Source organism: Syngnathoides biaculeatus, chromosome 7, assembly GCF_019802595.1.
Source record: "Syngnathoides biaculeatus isolate LvHL_M chromosome 7, ASM1980259v1, whole genome shotgun sequence".
NCBI classification, from domain to species: Eukaryota; Metazoa; Chordata; class Actinopteri; order Syngnathiformes; family Syngnathidae; genus Syngnathoides; species Syngnathoides biaculeatus.
Window position 1 is genome coordinate 1895204 of NC_084646.1, and position 21200 is coordinate 1916403.

Below are 21200 nucleotides of genomic sequence, written 5' to 3' on the forward strand. Positions count from 1 at the left end.
GAACTGTTTCGTTTAAGCCAGCAATGTAGGCATGAGATTTTGTTGTGGAAAGAGAGAACTGGAGCGTACGGTACTATGAAATTTTGATACATATTTTTTTTGAAACTTTGTTTTGAGTTCCTGATGGTGAACTGGTTTACATGGCTGACTTGAATGCAGACAGCGTTGCATGCAACTCACAAACTGATGACACTTGCAGTTCAGCAGGTGTCGGCTCCAGTTCCCTCAACCCTGAATAGGAATGATTTTTTTATGTGACATATCTGCTCTGTGGTTTTTTGAAGTCCCTGAAGCAAACTTTGTTGAATTTTCATTCTACATAGCAACACATTCATTGTGAAAGTGCGCTAATGAGTGCACAAGTTTGTCACCTGGTAGAAGTTGACGCAACGTCAAGTCAATTCCCATCCAAACAGCTGCGGATTCACCTGACAGTGTGTGCGAGTCTGTTAATGTGGACAAAGTGCACATGCACCCACTGAGACATTTCCTGAGTGGAAGATCCCTTCGCTTGTCGTGTGGTTGGGTTCATCTTCTGGATGCGTTTGTACACTGAATAGAAGATGGCAACGTTACGGCTGTACACTAAGGTAGGACTTATGTGGGGCATTATTTTGTATTGTTTTGAAATGTTATACTTAGTTAGACTGATGTATATTTTAAATACATATTGTGCCTGCTCTCTTGGTAATGATTAACATTATTTTGTTAAATCTACATTTTAATTCATCTCTGTATGCCCACAAGATATCACTAGGGATTGTTGTAATTAGAATGCATTTTATGATTTTCAAACATTGATTTTTGACAGCAAAGTATATTTTCTGTCTATTTTTTTTCTTCTTCCAGTTGGTAACTTAGAAAGTGCTGATACCACGTCTCCGAATCATTGCCGTAGCCGCTTCGTCGTAGACCACCGTTTCTCGCATTTTTTTTTTTAGCAGTAGTCACTCGTTCGCCCCTTTTGGCGCTTGCTTTAATGACGCTACATATATAATTATACGACTCAAGTTCGGGTTGAGATTTTTGAATAGAAAACCCGTTAACAGTTTTACTTCAAATGTGTAGTGTGAGTGTGTTAAAAGTGCCGGCGAGTTAGCTTGAAGTTGCTAGCTTAGCCACTAAAGAAGCTGAGTGAGTAAGAATGGAAGTCTTGAAGAGACTTCTCGAGTTTGTAAAAAGTTATATTTGACTCATTTCAGAGTCAGGTTTTATAAATAAAGTTAGGAGTCTCACAGTTTCCCCCTAATTTATTACATATGGGATGTTTGAACCAAACATTTGTAAGTTGTAATTATCCATGCAAATTTATTTAAAGAAAAACAGCCTAAATATCACGTTTTGGTAATAAATGGCATGACAATGAGTTAAAATGAATTGTGTGTAAATTGTAAACTGGAGCAAAACTACTCATTCAAGTAGTAGCCCACTTTGTGGTTCGTACCAAAATGTCACAAGCACAAGCCTAATGTCCTGTGCATCACTTGCCAACCATGGGGGGATGGGGTGTTCTTTTGAGGGAAATCAAAAAGAATTTTGCTTTGTTTGGACACATTACACAGAGGAAGACTTGGTAAACAAGGTTTCCCACTCAAAATAAAATTCCCCAGCGAGACCAGTCACCAGCCGCGCTGAAGCCAAGGCATACAAATACTGTAGTTATTTTCCATTTATACTGTTGTCAACCGATAGTTTTGGGTGCATAATGACTAATCCATCTAGGCCAGTGATTTCCAACCTTTATGGTGCCAAGGAAAACATTTTACAAATGAGAAATCTCATGGCACACCAATAAATAAAGAAAAATGCCACAAAAAGTAGATGCACTAATTACTGTACTTGGCATCTAATAGAACACCATTCATTTGTTCTTTAGCACACTACGCCTCACTGGCACAAATAGAGGAACAAATAAACATTATTTCTTGTAAAGAAATCATTTTTTGGAGCAACTGAGCAAGTACGTATTTGGTAATTGGCCACGGCACACTAATGTGCCCCGGCACGCCGGTTGGGAACCGCTGGTCCAGGCATTCAAAGTGGGATGACCTGTGTTAATTTTTAACGCTCTTTTTAAGAGCTTTTTGTGCTGATTGTTGAAATATGACTCATCAAGACAAGGACAGGAAGCAATGTCAGAACAATCTAATAAAACTCAGTCGAGATTGTCGCTGTATTCTTTCACCAGGGGGCCAGTGTGTGGATTCCTGACCCGGATGCAGTATGGGTGTCGGCACAGCTCCTCCAGGACTACAATCCTGAAAACAAGAATGTGCTGCTGCAGCTTCCTGGCGAAAAGGTGAGGCAATAATACCCTTTTCTAAACGAATGCCTCCATCAAAACTAAACTAAAAGATTTTGTCCTCTGGCAGGAGGCACAGTACCCAGTGGCGGCGGCATCTGACCTCCCCCCACTGGCCAATCCTGACATCTCCGAGGGCGAGAATGACCTGACGGCGCTCAGCTTCCTCCACGAACCCGCCATCTTGCACAACCTCCGTGTTCGTTTCCTGGACTACAACAGCATTTATACTTACTGCGGTGAGAAAAGACTAAAGCGTCAGGGCACGCCCCGCTCTTGGGGTCGGTGCTTTCGCCCTTTTGTTTCTTAACTCCACTGACATTTTTCCAATTACAGTATATGTTTCTGACTTTGTGGGAATACTTTGGGGAAGATCATCTTCTGGTTCCAATCTTGAAAGCAAGGGTGTGCTTGTATGAGTTTGGTGAAGAACCCATCAAACATGTCCCAGATATTCTTTTGGATGATACACTCCATCTTACAGAAAGACTTCACACAATTTATTTTGATTTTGTCGTTGTCCCAATACTTTTATAAAAGTGTATTTCTAGTCCAGTATATAAGAATGGTCAGCTGTCCTGACTTATATTTCTCCTATGTTAAAAAAAAAAAAAAAAAAAAAGAAAGTCATATCTTATTCACACTGTTCACACTGAAGCTGTTTTTTTTGTTTTTCATATTTCAATATTTGGCAGCACGGTGGATGAGCTGGAAAGCGCTGGCCTCACAGTTCTGAATCCTCGGGTCAATCCCGGACCTGACTGTGTGGAGTTTGCATGTTCTCCCCTGTGCCTGCGTGGGTTTTCTCCGGGCACCCCGGTTTCCTCCCACATTCCAAAAACATGAAACATTAATTGGACACTCTAAATTGCCCCTAGGTGTGATTGTGAGTGCGGCTGTTTGTCTCTATGGCCCTGCGATTGGCTGGCAACCAGTTCAGGGTGTACCCCGCCTCCTCCCCGTTGACAGCTGGGATCACCCGCCACCCTAATTAGGACAAGCGCAATAGAAAATAGATGGATGGAAACTTTTCTTTTTTCAAGAAAACAATTTATCCAGCTTCACTGAGCATTTTTTTTCTGCTTTAAATTCCATCTTGAATATTTTTTTTAATGTCGTGAAATGCAACTGAAAAAATCTACTGTATGCTACAATTGTTGGTAGGCATCGTGCTGGTGGCTGTTAATCCCTACGACGAGCTGCCCATCTACGGCGAGGAGGTGATTGATGCGTACAGCGGTCAAGACATGGCCGAGATGGAGCCTCACATCTTCTCTGTGGCTGAAGACTCTTATCGCACCATGATCAGGTCAGCTTTGACTCCGTGTCCTCTCTCGGTCTCACGCTCTCCTTGTAAAACGCACATGTCCTTTTACAGGGAAGAGAACAACCAGTCCATCATCATCAGCGGTGAGTCGGGCTCGGGTAAGACGGTCTCTGCCAAATTCACCATGAGATACTTTGCCGTGGTGGGCGGAGCCGCTCAGCAGACCAGCGTTGAGGACAAGGTGCTGGCCTCCAATCCTATCATGGAGGTAACGCACTGGAACAGCAACAGTTTGTATTCCGACTACGTTTGTGACACATTTTCCATGCAGGCCATCGGAAATGCCAAAACCACAAGGAACGACAACAGCAGTCGCTTTGGGAAGTACATCCAGATTGGCTTTGGCAGGAAGGGGGACATCATCGGGGCCAACATGAGCACTTACCTGTTGGAGAAGTCCAGGGTGGTCTTTCAGGTACAGTTTTTTTTTTTTTTTTTTTTTTTTTTTTTTTTTTTTTTGTGGCAATATTTTCTCGATCACTGCAATAAAAAGTGAAAAACAGTTTTATTTCCACTTTGTTTCTTTCAAGGAATAGGCAATTTTTTCAGTAAATAATGGAGGATAGATTCATGCACAAAAAAATCTAGAAATAGTTGAATCTGCATGTGTCATGATTGTAAATATGCGGTGGAACTATATAACTAATCAACTAACCAATATCATTTCAATCACTACTCCTTTTTTTTTTTAACAGAACATTTATGTTCATTTTGTCTTCCTCCACATCAGGCAGCAGCAGAAAGGAACTATCATATCTTCTACCAGCTGTGTGCCTCCAGACAATTGCCTGAAATGAGATCACTCAAACTGGGTAGGACGTGAGTCGCCTCATAGCCACAAACACACAATTAATTAGTTACACGGAATAATGAGAAAAGGGATAATATGCCGCATGCTTCCATGTCTAAAGAAAAAGTCATTCACATCTGACAACATGTAGCAGTCTGCTGTCGTAGTAAATGTCAATTAAAATGGTATTATAATATATTATCCTCACTATGGTCGCGGGAGCTGTACCCAATTGCAGCTGTCATTGGGCAGAAGGTAGGGTACACGCTGAAGTGGTTGTCAGCCAATCGCAGGGCACATGGAGACACACAACAGTCACACTTACAATCACACCTAGGGCCAATTTTGAGTGTCCAATTAATGTTACATGTTTTTGGGATGTGGGAGGAAACCGGAGTGCCCGGAGAAAAGCTACACAGCCGGTGCCGGAATTTGAACCCCCTGGTCCGCAGAACTGTGAGACCAGAGTTCTAAATCTGCTCCACCGTGCCGCCCTATTTCCTTTTAATTTGATTTATGTTTAATACTACTCATTCACTTATTTTCATCCAGCTGGTCCTGAACATTTCCGCTACACAAACCAGGGCGGGGACACAAACATTCCCGGGACTGATGATGTGATGGAGATGGAGCGCACTCGCAATGCTTTCACCATCCTGGGTACGACAGAGGTTATTGATACAGACACAAAACGACACATTTTATGCATGTCGTATTTTTTTTTTATGTTGAAATTGCAGGGGTGTTTCCTGACCAGCAAATGGAGCTCTACAGAATCCTGGCAGCTATTCTCCACTTGGGAAATGTGAAGATTCAAGGCAGCGGACGAACTTCTGACCGTAGTTATATAGATGTGAGTTGAAATCATAAATCTTTCTGGTTTTGTTCTTACCAGGCTAGAACAGATCTATATTCTATCCAGATCCTTCTGTCTAATTGTCTCTGAACAATATCCTCCTGGTGATTACAAACATACAATTGTTGCCAAGAAGAAAGTGTACATAAATAACATTTGCTGCTTCACCAACTTACAGGTACTGTACATACTCTTATGATCAGACCACATGAGGCAGCCAGTTCTGGTGCATGTTAAACATAATTTACAAATTAATGTCAGTCATTAAAAAAAAAAAATAATGAAAATACATAAAAAATATGTACACCGGTGTTTGTCTTCTCCTTCCAGTCAGATGACAGTTCTTTAGCCATCTTCTCCAAGCTCCTGGGAGTGGAGGCTGCCCATATGGCCCACTGGCTGTGCCATCGCAGGTTGGTGTTAGCAGGAGACGCGCTGGTCAAGCCCATGACGGGCCAGCAGGCTGTCGAGGCTCGAGACGCTCTGGCCAAGCATGTCTACGAGCAGATGTTCAAGTGGACCGTGCACAGACTTAACTCTGCCCTGCGCAGCCAGGCGAGCCGGGCCAGAACATTCATCGGGGTGCTTGACATTTATGGGTGGGCTTCGTCTGTATGTTTTTGTTGTTGTTATTCTCGCCATGAACTCACAAATGTTCTTTTCTGTGCAGATTTGAAACCTTTGAGCGGAACAGCTTTGAGCAGTTCTGTATCAACTACGCCAATGAAAAACTGCAACAGCAGTTCAACAGGGTGAGCTGTTATTAGTCATGAGGTGTCCTCAAAAAAATAAAATGTTGCCCTAGACTATCGAGCCTTGTGGATCACTATCTATTTCTCAGTTTGCCACACAGTTGTGTTCCTATGGTGGGGATGTAACCACGATTTGAACATAAGTCAGAACGTGTCAATGTTTCACTATACCACATTAATGCAGTAGTAAAGTCATAGTTTAATAAACACTTCTAGGCTGTAAATATAAAGAAAATATGAAACAGTACAGCAGAAGATGAGCATATCTTGTGCTGTGTTCCAACGTATTCTTAGGCTTCTGTGCAGTTAATTGCACGCCATACATCACTTCCAAATCCCGTATGTTGCGTCTGTCATAATCCAGGGGCCCCAGTATCTATTTTGTCTTGCTTTCCTACTATTATGCCAAGTAATTTAGAGATTCCCGTAGAATGGACCCACAATCTCACCCTGTGGAACTGTAAGCAATTGTAACAAAGATGTAGAGTATGTAAAAATATATGGACTGAGAATAGATCCTTGTGGAACCTCACCAGAATTGTTCAGTTTAATGTGAGCTAACACAAACCAATGCTATTTAACACAGTACTTTTACAATTGCAGTCAGCAGTTGTATGAAAGACAGAGAATACCTACAAATTAAACAGTCAAATGAAAAACAAAAAATATGCACTAACTGTGTTTGACCTATTCAAAAGTTAATTATACGTTATGTGGAGTCAGCTTCTTTGCCGACATTGACTTATTTGGTCGCTCCAAATTGTTGTGTATCTATTTAATGTTCTGAGGAGCTAGGTCACCCATTAGTTCTTGCCAGTCTGCTTCTTTTCTTTACACTTGTGTTTTTACATCTTCTAGACAATTGTGTTAGGTTTCTAATTGTCGAACAAATGGTTGCTTGGATGCAGCACGTGTTCCACCTGGAGCAGGAGGAGTACCTCCGTGAGGAGCTGACGTGGAGGCGGATTGAGTTCAGCGACAATCAGCAGTGTATCCATCTCATTGAGGGACAGCTTGGCCTCTTAGACCTGCTGGACGAGGAGTGCCGGGTCAGTGGCGGACACGTGAAAAGAACGTACACTGTGTGACAAAAGTAGCAGCCATGTTACCTAGTGGTTAGCATGTGTGCCTCACGGTCTTGAAACCTCTGGGTTCTGGGTTTGAATCTCAGCTTCAGCCTTCCTACGTGGAGTTTACATGGTCTCCTTGTGCTCATGTGCATTTTTTCCGGGTACTCCAGCTTCCTCACACAACCCCTAAACAGGCATGCGGTATAAGGTTAATCGAAGAGTCGAAATTGTCCATAGGTGTGAATGTTATTCTAAACTGGCAACCAGTCCTGCAATAATTGTAATGTCTGAATGTTGTTGTTATTTTTGGGATTGAACAGATGCCCAAAGGATCAGATGACAGTTGGGTGCAGAAGTTGTATGACCAACACCTGACTGGCCGCGGTCACCCTCACTTCCGCAAACCTCGCATGTCCAACAGCGCCTTCGTCATCCTGCACTTTGCCGACACGGTACGGATTCCACACTTTTTTTCTTCAGCTGTTTAGTTGAATCAAGTTAAAAGTGTCTGTTTGTACGTGCAGGTGCAGTACGAATGTGGCAGCTTCCTTGATAAGAATCGAGACACCGTCTTCGAAGAGCTGGTCAATGTTTTGAAAGCAAGTCAGGTCGGCGTGCATCTGTACTTTTATGTTACGTGAATACGTAGATGCATGACAGTTGAATAGTTCATACATGCCTACTGAGCTCCTTAAAAAAACAGTGCTCTCACACGTTCGTTGTTCGTGCGTCAGTCGGAGCTGGTGGCTGAGCTATTCCAAAGTCATGGAAAGGGCCCTAATGTTGCCAATGGAAGCATCCACTCAGAAAGAAGAGCCCACAGAGAGCACAAATTGACCGTGGGGTTTCAGGTGAAGACTTTGGACTTCTTCCCGTCCCCGCTCCAGTGTCTTTTTCACCTCATGTACCTTTTTTCTTCCCCAGTTTCGTCAGTCTTTGCAGATGCTGATGGACACTCTGAACAGCACCACACCTCACTATGTACGCTGTATCAAACCCAATGACCTCAAGGAGCCCTTTATGTGAGTCGTTACTCCAAACCCATCCTTGATGGCTTTCCTCAAGACTGAACGCAGTTTCCTCGTTAGGTTCGACCCAAAGAGGACGGTGCAGCAGCTGAGGGCATGTGGAGTGCTGGAGACCATCCGAATCAGTGCAGCTGGTTTTCCATCCAGGTAAGCAGTTCTTTGTCCTGTGCTAAATCAAATGAGCCACTGAGAACTAGAGTGGGGCTTCGGCATTTTTTTATTTTTTTTTTTCATTTTGCATGAGAGTCATTTAAAGTTTTATGGTTGTAATAGAATGAGGGATTTACTGTATAACTTGGCAATGACTACTTTTTCTGAATATTTTTTTTTCCCTGAAATCTTGGTTTTTCCTCTGTTTTTGTCTCTCAGCAAATTGTTAAAATTATACAACATTTTCCAGCCTTCAAGTTTCCATGTAACAAATTTTAGTTAACCATTTTGTATTACTTTCCCAGATGGACATACGAGGAGTTCTTCTTCAGATATCGTGTTCTGCTTCGAGGGTCCCAGCGCTGGGAGGAGGCACGGCTCGCATGCGTGCAGACTTTGCCTCAGCTCATCCCCGATCCAGACCAGTATGCCTTCGGAAAGACCAAAGTCTTTTTCCGGGCTGGGCAGGTGGCTCTTCTGGAGAGGTTGAGAGCTGAGAAGCTGCGAGGGGCGGCCGTGATCCTTCAGAGTTGGGTCCGCGGTTGGCTGGTCCGGATTCACTACACCAGAACCCTTAAGGCCACTGTCATCATACAAAGATATTGGCGAGGAGCTTTGGCCCGGCGGTTAGCCGTATTGCTTTTTGATTTTTTTCTAACAGGCAGCATGGTTGTCTACTCATTTGCACTTCTGCCTCATTGATCGGACATTCAGATTCCAGTGCTCCAAAAGCTCATGGGCAATTTTAACTTTGAATTTCATCTTCTTTCAGTTTGGCTCAGACCCTACGCTACACCAGGGCTGCTTTGGTCATCCAGAAGACATATCGCATGCTGGTGGACAGACACATGTTCCTCCTGGTCAGACAAGCTGCCATCACCATCCAGGCCTTCGTCAAAGGGATGTTGACCCGTCGTCAGTACCGACTGGTTAGTGTGCTGTAATCCTTTGACTTCCTGGTTCAAGCGCGAAGATTGAGTGCTGTAATCGGAAATCATGGTGTGGTTTTTTTTTTTTTTTTTTTTTTTTTTCAGTTGCTGGCCGAGCGAGCCGCCACGCTGCTCCAGGCAAGAGTGCGGGGGTGGTTGGCAAGGAGGGCCTTCACGAGGTTTCGAGCAGCCGTGGTTTTCGCGCAGTGTTGCATTCGTCGTAAGGCGGCCAGAAAGGAGCTCCTGAAGCTTAAGACTGAAGCCCGCTCAGTGGCGAGGTACAAAGAGCTCAACAAAGGCATGGAGGTCAAATTGATGCAGCTGCAGATAAGAGCAGACCAGGAGGTGCGTCATGTGAACACAGGAAGTTATTTTTAAGAATAGAAATTTGGCTTTTGAATGAATTAATGAACTCGTATGAAATTTGATCATTTGGCTATGGTCAGAACAATGAGTTCAATCAAGCTTTTTTTGTATGACTAATGTCTGTCCCAAAGCTATTGAGTTGTGGTCTAGTGTCAAACTACCAGGTACAGCTTTAATTTAAGTCAGGGGGTGTCAAACTCATTTTTGTCACGGGCCACATTGTAGTTACGATTTCCCTAAGAGGGCCGTTATGGCTGTGAAACCATAAATATCTCTGACCGCCTCATCATATTTACACGTGAAATTTATGAGCTAGTTTTGGAATCAAAAATAAACGGTAATGGGCTTTTCAACTATTGCTGATGTTTTGGCCCACAATAATGCTTGCAATATCTCAACATTATCATATGTGACATGACGATTAGACATTTTGGGACAGATTTTAACACAAATCACGGACGTTGAAAGTCATGATTTGCCTTTGCGGGCCACACAAATTCATGCGGTGGGCTGGATCTGGCACCCCGGGCCTTGAGTTTGACACCTGTGATTTAAGTGTAAGGTAAGGGCTAGTGAGCATTAGGTTAGGCTTAGGGTTAAGAGTGGGTGTTTGGATAATACTAGGGTTGCTGTCAAAGGTACTGTTCGGGTTATGGTTAGTATTGGTTTAGGAATGACAATGACGTTCACATTTCTTGTGTGTCGATGTTGTACACTGTGTCCAGGCCAGAGAGAGGGCGGCCCTTAAAGAGACCCTGCGCGGCGAGCGAGAGTTCTCCGCTGCTGAACTGGCCTCCCTGAGGGCAAAAATAGAGAAACTAGAAGCAGGTCAGAAGAAAGTCAGTCCTTCTCCTGCTTGTTCTGTCGTGAGCATGGAGGTGGAGCAAGAGAGGAGGCGAACAGAGGAAAAGGCTGCCCAGGAGCTCCAACAGCTGACACAAGTAATTGCAACTTTGTTTTTGGACTGATTTTATGTAGAAGTTAGAACTGTTTAAAACTTTTTTTTTTTTTTAAATTTAGGCAGTGGAGACGCTGCAGAGAGAAAAGGTGTCACTTACCAGAGAAACGGAGCATCTCACTGCATGCCTGCTCCAGCAGAAACAAAAGCAAGAAGGTTGAGGTTGTAAGTTTGACTGTGCTGTCTTCGTTCTCTCACACTTTCCAACTTGTGGTCTACGTCCAGCTATCGTGCAAAAAGCAGTGGCTGAGGCCACGGTGGCTTTGAGGGCAGAGGTTGACGAGGAGAGGAGGAAGCATCAGGGCTTGCTGCGGGAGTTCACTCGGCTGGAGCAGCGATGCGACAACCTGAGTGAGATGAGCCAGCTGTCTGAGGTTCACAACCAGCACAAAAACTACTTGAAATGTCTCATTTTTATGGTCTACAGGCCGAGGGAGAAGCTTTAGCACGAAATCTCTCACGATTATTGTATGCATCAATTTTTCTCATATGATTGCAGAAACAAGCAGTCATATCCACTGGTTTTGTGCGTAGGAAAACAAGGATGTAATAAAATGATTTAACATTTTAAAAATATAGACTTAATGAAAGTGTATGCATCAAAGTTTGAATTTGAATTTCTGACAGGCTTTTTTTCCCCTACAATCAAAAAGCTGTGTATGATATTTAGTTTATAAAAAAATTCAATGTTCCATTCAACTTTAAAGGCCACATTCAGTGTTAGTTTAGCTATTTCGAGCATTCAGCTCTATTAACACTTCGCTGCAAATTGACAGTAATGAATTCAACATCAAAATATCACTTGCGGGTCACCATGGAATCAAACGCAAAAGCTATCAGACCAAATTTTAAATTGAGTATGCTGAAAACGAAACACTGAAGTTTGACTTGTTTTTTTTAATAATAAGTAATACAAATTCAAGAACGAATGCAGATGTATACTTCCACATTCCTACAAGTCATTCTTTGTCATTATTATTTTAGCAGTCACTGAATGTGCTTAATGTCGCCACGCAGGGCACGAGGGGCCTCCTGAGATCCGACTCCATGTTAAGCTCAGAGCCTCTGTCCCCCTCACCCCAATCCCTCACCCCGCTCTCCCTCTCCCCCTTCCCGTCTACCTTCCCGTCTCCAGAGGAGGTGCGGCGGGTCAGCGTGACGTCTCCCTCCGTGGAGGGACGATTCTTCGAGTGGAATTTGGAAACTCCAATGGTTTGGGACCATTTTGTTTTCTTCTATGCTCCCTTTTGTCGTCATCCAGCGTGTTCAAACGCTATCCTGACAAAATGTCCAGCTTGTTTGAACTGCCACTTTTTATTTCGCTCACCATTTGCTCCATGCTTGCAGGAGCATCTGATGGACAAGATGGGCTTGACCAAAGAGCCGGCGGTCAAGCTGGAAGGCGAAGACCTGGCCCATGCTTACGATGCGGTACGGGTGGCTAACAAGTGAGTCCGCACGCATTCATCGGTGCTTTTAATCATGTTGTGCAAGGACGAACTTCAAGGGCTATTTTGTTTGTCCTTTGGAGGTTTTTGGAGAGCCAGTTGCTTAGTCTGCGCAGTCAGTGGGAGGAGGAAGTGGAAAGGCTGAGGTCTCAGCTAGTTCGAGTTAGCTCGGGCTCCTCTTTTCATCAACAGGTAGCCCCCTCTCATCAAAATCTATCAATTTTCGATAACGCTTGTCCTAATTCGGCCGAGCTGGCGCCTATCCCAACTGAGTTTTAAAATACTACAGATGAGCCACACGCTGCTTCACCAAATGTAGACATTATCGAGACATCGTGATATGATTATAGGGTTATATGTTATAATCCATGGTCGGGCACTGCTTTTGTGAGCTTCCAAAATTTGGTGTGTGAAGGACCTTCTGGATGCCAGTGAGCAGGAGTGTGCAAGGCTGAGAAAGGAAGTCAAAGAACTTCGGAACTCTGTCACATTACGGCGATTATTCACTCAAGGTGAAAGATCCCTTTTTTAATGATGCTTGCACTTAAAAGAAACAATCACAAAATGTTTCGTGTCTAAATGTGTGTGTGTGTGTGTCCCAGTTTTTCCATCAGCGTTTCTTCCTGATCCCCAGCCGAAAGCACCCGCATTGGCCGGCCTGTTCCAATGCAGGAGACGTGATGAGAGCAAACTCATCAGGAATCTCATCAGTGGTGAGTGTTGTGTGTAATAAACGGTCGTTGTTTTTTAGTTAGTTTTTTTTTTTTTTTCTTGCAAGGCCCGCCGTTCACGGCCCCACATATTTGCGGATGTTTTTCTTTGTTTTTTTTTTGTACCGCATTTTCATGATTATAGAGGTCTTAAATTCTCCTAAATAGACGCGGCGCCACATTAGAAATGGCGCCTTACATTATGTGCACACTGAGTTTGAACATTTGCAAATGTTGTTGTGTAACTTGTCCAACAAACTACAGTTAAACACGCTGGTTATATATCAATGTGTTATAGCATGTATGTAAGCTACCATATAATGCAGGGGTGTCAAACTCATTTTTGTCGTGGGCCACATTGTAGTTACGGTTTCCCTCAGAGGGCCGTTATGTCTGTGAAATCATAAATATCTCTGACCGCCTAATTATATTTACACGTGGAATTTATGAAGTAGTTTTGGAATCCTAAATCAAGGGAATGTGTTTTTCAACTATTGTTGATGTTTGGCCACACAAAAATGCTTGCAATATCTCAATATTACCATTTAGGATATGACAATGGGAAATTTTGTTGCAGATTTTAGCAAAAATTATGGAAGTTGATACACATGATTTGCCTCCGCGGGCCGGATCGGGCCCCCGGGACTTGAGTTTGACAAGGGTGGTATAATGGGTGAACACTATATATATGTAAATGAGCTAAATATGGGTGATAATTTATGTCATTAGACTTGGTGAGGCACCATGTGACTTATTATGCTTTTTTTTTTTTTTTTTTTGTCCTCCCTTGTTCCAAGTAACTTTTAACAATTGTAAAAAGCGACACATTGAGGTTGATAAAAAGACCTTGACTTGATGTTTCAGTACTGGATTTATTATTCTACAGTATTACATTATATAATAGAAAATATTGTCGTGTGTGTATATCTTCTTTTCCTTTCGGCTTGTCCCTTTATATATGACTTTAAACTGAAAGCTTCTCGTAATTACAGTACAGAACGTCCCGACTGATGTAACCTGATTCTATCATCATGGCCTTCTCTTTTTGGGTCCAGATGTGCGAACAGATGTGGGGGTGTCGCTTGCACCTGGGCTGGCGGCCAACGTGGTCTTCCTGTGTGTTCGGCAGGCGGACAGCAGAGGGGATCAAAGCGCTGCTTTGTCTCTTTGTCGCTCCGCTGTCAGTGCCATGAAGACAGCGCTGAAGGTAATCGAAGCTCATTTGTAGAGCATTGACACAAACATTAGGTTCACCTGATCCACTACATGGATCCATTTTCTATCGTGCTTGTCCTCAATAGGGTCGCCGGTGAGCTGGAGTCTGTCCCAGCTGACTCAGGGCGACACTCTGGACTGGTCGCCAGCCAATCGCACATATAGACAAACACCCACTCACCTTCACATTTGCACCTGTAGACAATTTAGAGAATACAACTAACCAAATATGCATGTTTTTGAAAAGTAGGAGGAAACCAGACCACCTGTAGAAAACCCATTGCAAGGACATCCTCATTTTTTAGAGGTATTAATGTAACAATAATGTACTGTTTTTCTTTGCAGAAGCACAACAGTGATTTAGAAATGACTGCTTTGTGGCTGAAAAACATCAGTCTGTTGCATGACCTGCTGACTCGGCACAAGTCCAAACAGGTGAGGAGCTCTTGACGAGGGGGATTTGAACATGCGATCGCTCCACTTTATAAGGGCAAGTCACTGATATAATTCAGGAGTACCTTTCACACGCACTACTGAAAGATTGTTCACACTACTGAAATGCTGTCATAGAGAATATTTTGTATTTGAGTACCGTATTTTCCACACTATCAGGCGCACCGCATTATAAGGCGCACCTTCAAAGAATGGCCTATTCTAAAACTTTTTTCATACATAAGGCACACCGCATTATAAGTCGCATCGAAAAGACACTACAGTAGATGCTGGGGTACGTTATGCATCCATTAGATTGAGCTGCATTATCGGCTCAATATGTATCCATATATTAGGCACACTGGATTATAAGGCGCACAGTCGGCTTTCGAGAAAATTAAAGGCTTTGGGGTGCTCCTTATAGTGCAGAAATTACTGTATGTTATGTGTAGTTTGTGAGTTGTGTGTGACAGAATTTCAATAGTGTTTGAGAGTGATTCAGTTGTTATGTGATTGTTTTGGTTCCGCATATGAGAGAGAGAGGCCTCCCTAATTAGAGGCTCATTGGTTTTATATACTTGTTATATTTGTGTGAGAGTATTAGAATAGTGGACGTGAGCAATAAAAGAATTCTACATCTGTGTGGTGAGTCGGAGCATTTCAACAGTGTTCATTTCAGTTTTGTGTGAGGGGGCTCCGGTAGCGTATGTAAGTGGGGAAATTGTTGTCTGTGTCAGAGAGCGTTTTAGTTGTGTGAGATTGTTTCATTATGAGAGTGATTTGATAGTTGGTGTAAGTCACAACAAATTCTGTAGTGTTAGGGCATTTTAGCTGTGCATGTGTGTGTGTGTGTGTGTGTAAAACTGTAGCATTTTAATTCTAATAATGTTCTACCTCTGTGTGTGTGTGTGTGTGTGAGAGGGAGTGTGTTTCTCTAGTGGTCATGAGTGTGTACGAGTGAAAAACAAAATTATTTGTAGGTGAGAGGGATTTTAGTACTTTGTGTGATCAGTGTTTCAGCTTGTGTGAGCCCAAAAAATGTCTTCCTTGTTTTGAGGAAAAAATTGAAAAACAATTGAGTGCGTTTCTATTATGTAAGCAAAATAACCCTGAATTATGTCCCTGACGGTGGCCATAGAATTGGATGTTGTATGTTTCAGACTTCTGTCCCAGAGGAATTTCCACCACTTACTTTTGACCCAAGTCAGTTGATCCATACGCTGAGCGAGCTCCGCATCCAAGCCTACCAGCAGCTCGTTTCCATCACTGAGAAACGGCTCCAGAACTCCATCGGTGAGCGCCAAAAGCCAGAAAACCCACTTTACACGAACTACCTTCATTAATTATGATTACATCTTTTCCTCTTCCTCCCGCTCTTCAGCCACCGCCCTACTGGAGGGCGAAGACATTGCCACGGGGTCCAGGAGGCGAGCTACCTCAGCGGCGGAGCCCGACGCTCCCACCATGGCCGGGGTGCTGAGGGAGCTGGGGGCCCTTCATGCCGCCATATCCCATCAGGCTTTGCATGTGGCGCTGATGGAGCACGCCTTCCACCAGCTTGCCTATTTTATGTCCGCCACTGCTCTCAATAGCCTGCTGTTTAGGAAGGACGTGTGCTGCTGCAGCCGGGGAATACACATACGGTACGAAACCAAGAAACTATGAACAATAGACATAAATGTATAGAATTTATACAGTGCCAAGTTTTCATAAAACTTACAGTAGAATAAAATATATGCACCAACAGTATAAAACTAAGTCCCTGTGCCCCTACCTACCTCCAGAAATCCTTAACACCAAAAACACACTTATAATAATGTCATTTTTATACCTATATATATATACATATATACACGCACACTTTTTCAAGTTAAAGTACATTTTGGGTGGCAAGTTTGTTCAAAATTCCATTTTTAAAGGTCCCTTTCCATTAGTTATTTTCATGTTTGATATCACTGATGTAACACAGCAGAAACAAGCTAGCACAGTGCTAACGCTAGCACAGCGCTGACCAGGCCAGTAAAATATAAACAAACAAATACATAAATAATCAAATTAGCCACATCACCGCATAAACTGCAGGGTTGAAAGCGTGTGAAAAAAGTCGCGGCTTATAGTTACGGTACCTCCCTCCCTTTATCCGGTTAGCAAAATAATTCTGCTGAAGCAATTCTAGTTTATCTCTGTGTAGGATTTGAGAGTTGTAAATAAGCTTTGCTCTGATTGGTCCATGTCACGGCATCTGTTGGCATGTAAAAGCTTGGGGCAGCAAAGAACTCATAGCGATGTTGTTCCCGTATATGTCTTAATACTGTGAAACATAATTCACCAAGCATTGGATGAAATGCCGTGTTGCAGTCCAGCTGACTTGAGAGGGTAGGAACTTGAATATTAATTGATGAAACTGCTTCACAAACTGTCACAGATTTCAACCCCCCCCCCTCCTTTTGTCAGTCTTGCGTCGTTTATTGCCTTTTGAGTTTAATCATCAAACGGCAGATGTCCATCTTAAACTGTGACAATGAGAATCCTCAAATTCAATATCAAATTATTACTACATCAGTTTTTTTTTACAATAAACAATACTTGAATTATGATTGCACTTGAACTTTATTGCACTATTACGTTTATCGTTGTGCCATTGTCAGCCTCAACGTGAGCCAGCTGGAGGAGTGGCTGCGTAGCCGAGGTCTGCAGACAGAGGGCGCTGTGACCTCGCTGTCGCCTCTCATCCAAGCGGCTCAGCTTCTGCAGGTCGGGAAGAACTCAAAGTTGGACGCGGAGGCCATTGTGCGCACATGCACCGCCCTCAGCAGCCAGCAGGTGACCCCTGACCTTTTGGCAAACCCTAAAGACTCCTTTCCATCAAGCAGTTAACATGAGAGGAGTTAATCAAATCTCCTTCACAATCAATTGCTACCCCAGCATTAAAGTGAAATCGGTGCAGTTATTGTTACCAGTACCCTCCACAACTGGACATAAAAGCGTTGGCCTCACAGTTCTGAGGTCCCGGGTTCAATTCCGGACCCGCCTGTGTGGAGTTTGCATGTTCTCCCTGTGCCTGTGTGGGTTTTCTCTGGGCACTCCAGGTTCCGCCCGCAAAAAAAAAAAAAAAAAAAAACATGCAACATTAATTGACTCTAAATTGCCCCTAGGTGTGTTTGTGAGTCTCTCTGTGATTGGCTGACAACCAGTCCAGGGTGTACCCTGCCTCCTGCCCATTGTAAGCTGGGATAGGCTCCAGGACTCCCCGTGGCCCTCGTGAGGTTAAGCAGCAAAAAAAAAAAATGGATTCATGAAGGAATTGAAATAAATGGCAGAGAAATTTAGCTTTTCAGCAAATAGGCAGATACTGGGATTATTCCACCCTCATATCAACATGGTGGTGTTTAAAAAAAAAAAAAAAAAAAGCAACCCATAACAGTCAAACTGAGTGGAACTCAGACTTAATAGAAAATATATGAATATATATAAAAAAAAACATGGATCAAATATGAAGTAACTGTTGTGTTGTGTTGCGCAGATTGTGAAGCTTCTCAGCAACTACACGCCTCACGGCGACGTCGAGGAACGAGTCTCGGTCAATTTCATCCGTTCGGTCCAGGTAACGCTTGCACCACTGTCGGTTGAGCCTTAGCTGAAGCTGTTTTGCTTTTGTTTGATTCATTTTACTTCTGAATACATTTTGTTTATGTAACATACTGTACTTACTTGACGCATGTTGTTGATGCATACTGATTTTTGCCCCTTTGTGTTTTGCTGCTTGTGGCACTCTTTGCTACTGCAGTCTATTCAAATTGTGTCTCTGATTATTTGCTATTATTACCACCATTGGGGAAAAAGTACCGTAATTTCCGGGCTACAGAGCCCACCAGATTATAAGACTCACCCAGTACATTTGTAAAGGAAATACCATTTGGTACAGTTTTTAAAGTTTTAATACCTTAGCTTGACATAGCAAAAACGCGGTAAAAAAACAAAACAAAACAGCCGCAGTAGCAACATGGTAGCCAGTTTAAAAAAACATACCTAAATCACTGAGATGTGGCAGTAAAACAAGCTAGCACGGAGCTAACGTGGAGCTAACAGGGGTGGTTTTAAAAAAAAAAAAAAAAAACATACCAGTAAAAATCAGAGACACACCAGCAACATGCTAGCGTTCTGAGACAGGACCAGTAAAAAAAAAAAATCAGCTGCGGCAGCTACACAGTAGAAACATGGTAGTACAGCACTAATAGAGCCGGTCAAAAAAAAAAAACATACCGGTAAAAATCACTGAGAAACGACAGTAATAGAGCAGAAACAAGCTAACATGATGCTAGCACGACGCTAACTGGGCCGGTTAAAAAAAAAAACATACTGGTAAAAATCACTAAGACGTGGCAGAAACAAGCTAGCGAGGCGCTAACCGGGCCGGTTAAAAAAAAAAAACAAAACCAAAACATACCGATAAAAATTAGAAACACAGAAGCAACATGCTAGCGCAGCGCTAACAGGGCCAGTACAAAAAAAAAAAAAAATCAGCTACACAGTAGCAACATGGTAGTACAGCACTAACAGAGCTGGTAAAAAAAAAAACAAAAAAAACATACCAGTAAAAATCACAGAGACACACCAGCAACATGCTAGCGTCCTGAGACAGGACCAGTAAAAAAAAAAAATCAGCTGCGGCAGCTACACAGTAGCAACATGGTAGTACAGCACTAATAGAGCCGGTCAAAAAAAAAAAAAAAAAAAAACATACCGATAAAAATTAGAAACACAGAAGCAACATGCTAGCGCAGCGCTTACAGGGCCAGTACAAAAAAAAAAAAAATCAGCTACACAGTAGCAACATGGTAGTACAGCACTAACAGAGCTGGTAAAAAAAAAAAAAAACAAAAAAAACATACCAGTAAAAATCACAGAGACACACCAGCAACATGCTAGCGTCCTGAGACAGGACCAGTAAAAAAAAAAAAAAAAAAAATCAGCAGCGGTAGCAACATGGTAGTACAGCACTAATAGAGCCGGTCAAAAAAAACAAAACATACTGGTAAAAATCACTAAGACGCGGCAGAAACAACCTAGCGAGGCGCTAACCGGGCCGGTTTAAAAAAAAAAAAAAAAAAAAAAAACATACCGGTAAAAATTAGAAGCGCAGCGCTAACTGGGCCAGTACAAAAAAAAATCAGCTACACAGTAGCAACATGGTAGTACAGCACTAACAGAGTTGGTAAAAAAAAAAACATACCAGTAAAAATCACTGAGAAACGACAGTAATACAGCAGAAACAAGCTAAAGTGATGCTAGCACAGCGCTAACTGGGCCAGTTTAAAAAAAAAAAAAAAAAAAACAGTAAAAATCACTGAGACACAGCAGCAACACGCTAGCGCAGCGCTAACAGGGCCAGTACAAAAAAAAATCAGCTACAGCAGCTACACAGTAGAAACATGGTAGTACAGCACTAACAGAACTGGTAACAAAACAAAAAAAAACATACCGGTAAAAATCCCTGAGAAATGACAGTAATACAGCAGAAACAAGCTAACGTGATGCTAGCACGGCGCTAACTGGGCCAGTTAAAAAAAAAAAAACACACCAGTAAAAATCACTGAGACACAGCAGCAACACGCTAGCGCAGTGCTAACACTAGAAAAAAAAAAAAGAGATACCGGTCAAAATTACTGAGACACGGCAGAAACAAGCTAATGTGGGGCTAGCGCAGCGCTAACTGGGCTGGTTAAAAAAAAAAAACAAAATGAATCACTAAGACGCGGCAGAAACAAGCTAACGTGACGCTAACGCTTGCGCGCCGCTAACCGTGCCGGTTTCGAAAATAAGGAAAAAAAAAAAAAAGCATTCCGGTAAAAGTCCCTTCCACCGGTCGAGTGCCCCCTTGCGGCCGGAAATTCCCTCCCAAATTTTGACCAATGGTGTCCTTTCCCCCATCTTGCCTCTTTCAGGCTCTCCTGAAAGACCGCGCGGAAGCGCAACCTCGCCAGGTCCTCCTGGAGGTGAAGCGCGTGTTTCCCGTCATCTTTCCGGACGAGACGCCGCCCGCCGTTCGCGCAGATGAATTGGTCATCCCGGACGCCCTCAAGATATCTTTTCTACACAGGGTGTGAACATTTTCCCGTCAAATGAAGCACATCACCACGCGGTTTGAAATCGCCATCTTTTATTGGAAGCAGAACACAAGGAGACTACTGTCCCACTCAAAGAAATATAAAATGGGAAAAAAAAATTATAAACATTTTGTGTAGAAAAAAATGTCCCATGCGACTACTTTGCAACACCTCACATCAGTGATACGTATTTATATATTCACAAACATTTCAAAAATATAAAAGAAGATATCAAAATAAAGGAGACAACATCAAATTGTTACGCGTGCTGGCACAATATATTTCTTTTTGGGAAAAATTGAAATCTTTGTTACAGCGTTCCTATCATGCACCGTCGGTGGAAGGTCGTGAACGTGCGCGTGGAGCACAAAACATGCACGGATGTCCGCTTTGTTGTGTGCTTTTTAAAAATGTTTTTTATTAATTTATTTTTACATATTTTTTGCTTGTGCTTCCGTCCTGAAACTTCTGCAAGCCTAAAAAAAAAAAAAAAAAAACCTTGTCCATGAGTTCCTGTGCCCCACTGAAAAGAAGAAAATTGTGGTACTACCAAAATAAAAATAGAATATTAAAACATAAAGTTAATTATGACAATGAATGAACTATTACAAGAATGTAGTCACAATGAAATGAAAAAAAATCTTACTGCTGGAATAATGAAAAAAAAATCATAATTTGGCAAAGACAGGCCAGCCTAGTTTAATATAGAAAAAAACATTGACTTGAAATAAGTATGAATTTGGCATTGAAAATGGTTATA

At 42.6% G+C, this 21200-nt stretch overlaps 1 protein-coding gene across 1 annotated transcript; it reads left to right on the forward strand.

Annotated features, from left to right (window-relative positions):
- The first annotated feature begins 83 nt into the window (after positions 1-83).
- Positions 84-20696, forward strand: si:dkey-110c1.10 (unconventional myosin-Vb). Its single transcript, XM_061826273.1, has 35 exons — positions 84-590; positions 2189-2299; positions 2373-2541; positions 3467-3611; positions 3681-3837; positions 3901-4044; positions 4360-4441; positions 4972-5079; positions 5160-5272; positions 5606-5874; positions 5946-6027; positions 6936-7076; positions 7418-7549; positions 7622-7705; positions 7832-7948; positions 8022-8119; positions 8186-8272; positions 8581-8901; positions 9048-9204; positions 9310-9549; positions 10296-10511; positions 10591-10684; positions 10754-10902; positions 11546-11740; positions 11876-11976; positions 12060-12168; positions 12392-12488; positions 12579-12689; positions 13742-13893; positions 14247-14336; positions 15494-15626; positions 15715-15976; positions 16982-17156; positions 17857-17937; positions 20279-20696. The coding sequence occupies exons 1-35, from the start codon at positions 564-566 to the stop codon at positions 20438-20440; spliced, it is 4911 nt and encodes a 1636-aa protein (XP_061682257.1). The 5' UTR covers positions 84-563; the 3' UTR covers positions 20441-20696.
- The last annotated feature ends 504 nt before the right edge of the window (positions 20697-21200 follow it).

Bases quoted from the DNA above. Each gene is read 5' to 3' on its own strand.
- si:dkey-110c1.10 (XM_061826273.1), top strand. From the start codon at position 564: ATGGCAACGTTACGGCTGTACACTAAG. The intron at 5,875-5,945 runs GTGGGCTTCGTC...TTTTCTGTGCAG, and splicing joins GGGGTGCTTGACATTTATGG to ATTTGAAACCTTTGAGCGGA. The intron at 7,706-7,831 runs GTCGGCGTGCAT...TTCGTGCGTCAG, and splicing joins ATGTTTTGAAAGCAAGTCAG to TCGGAGCTGGTGGCTGAGCT.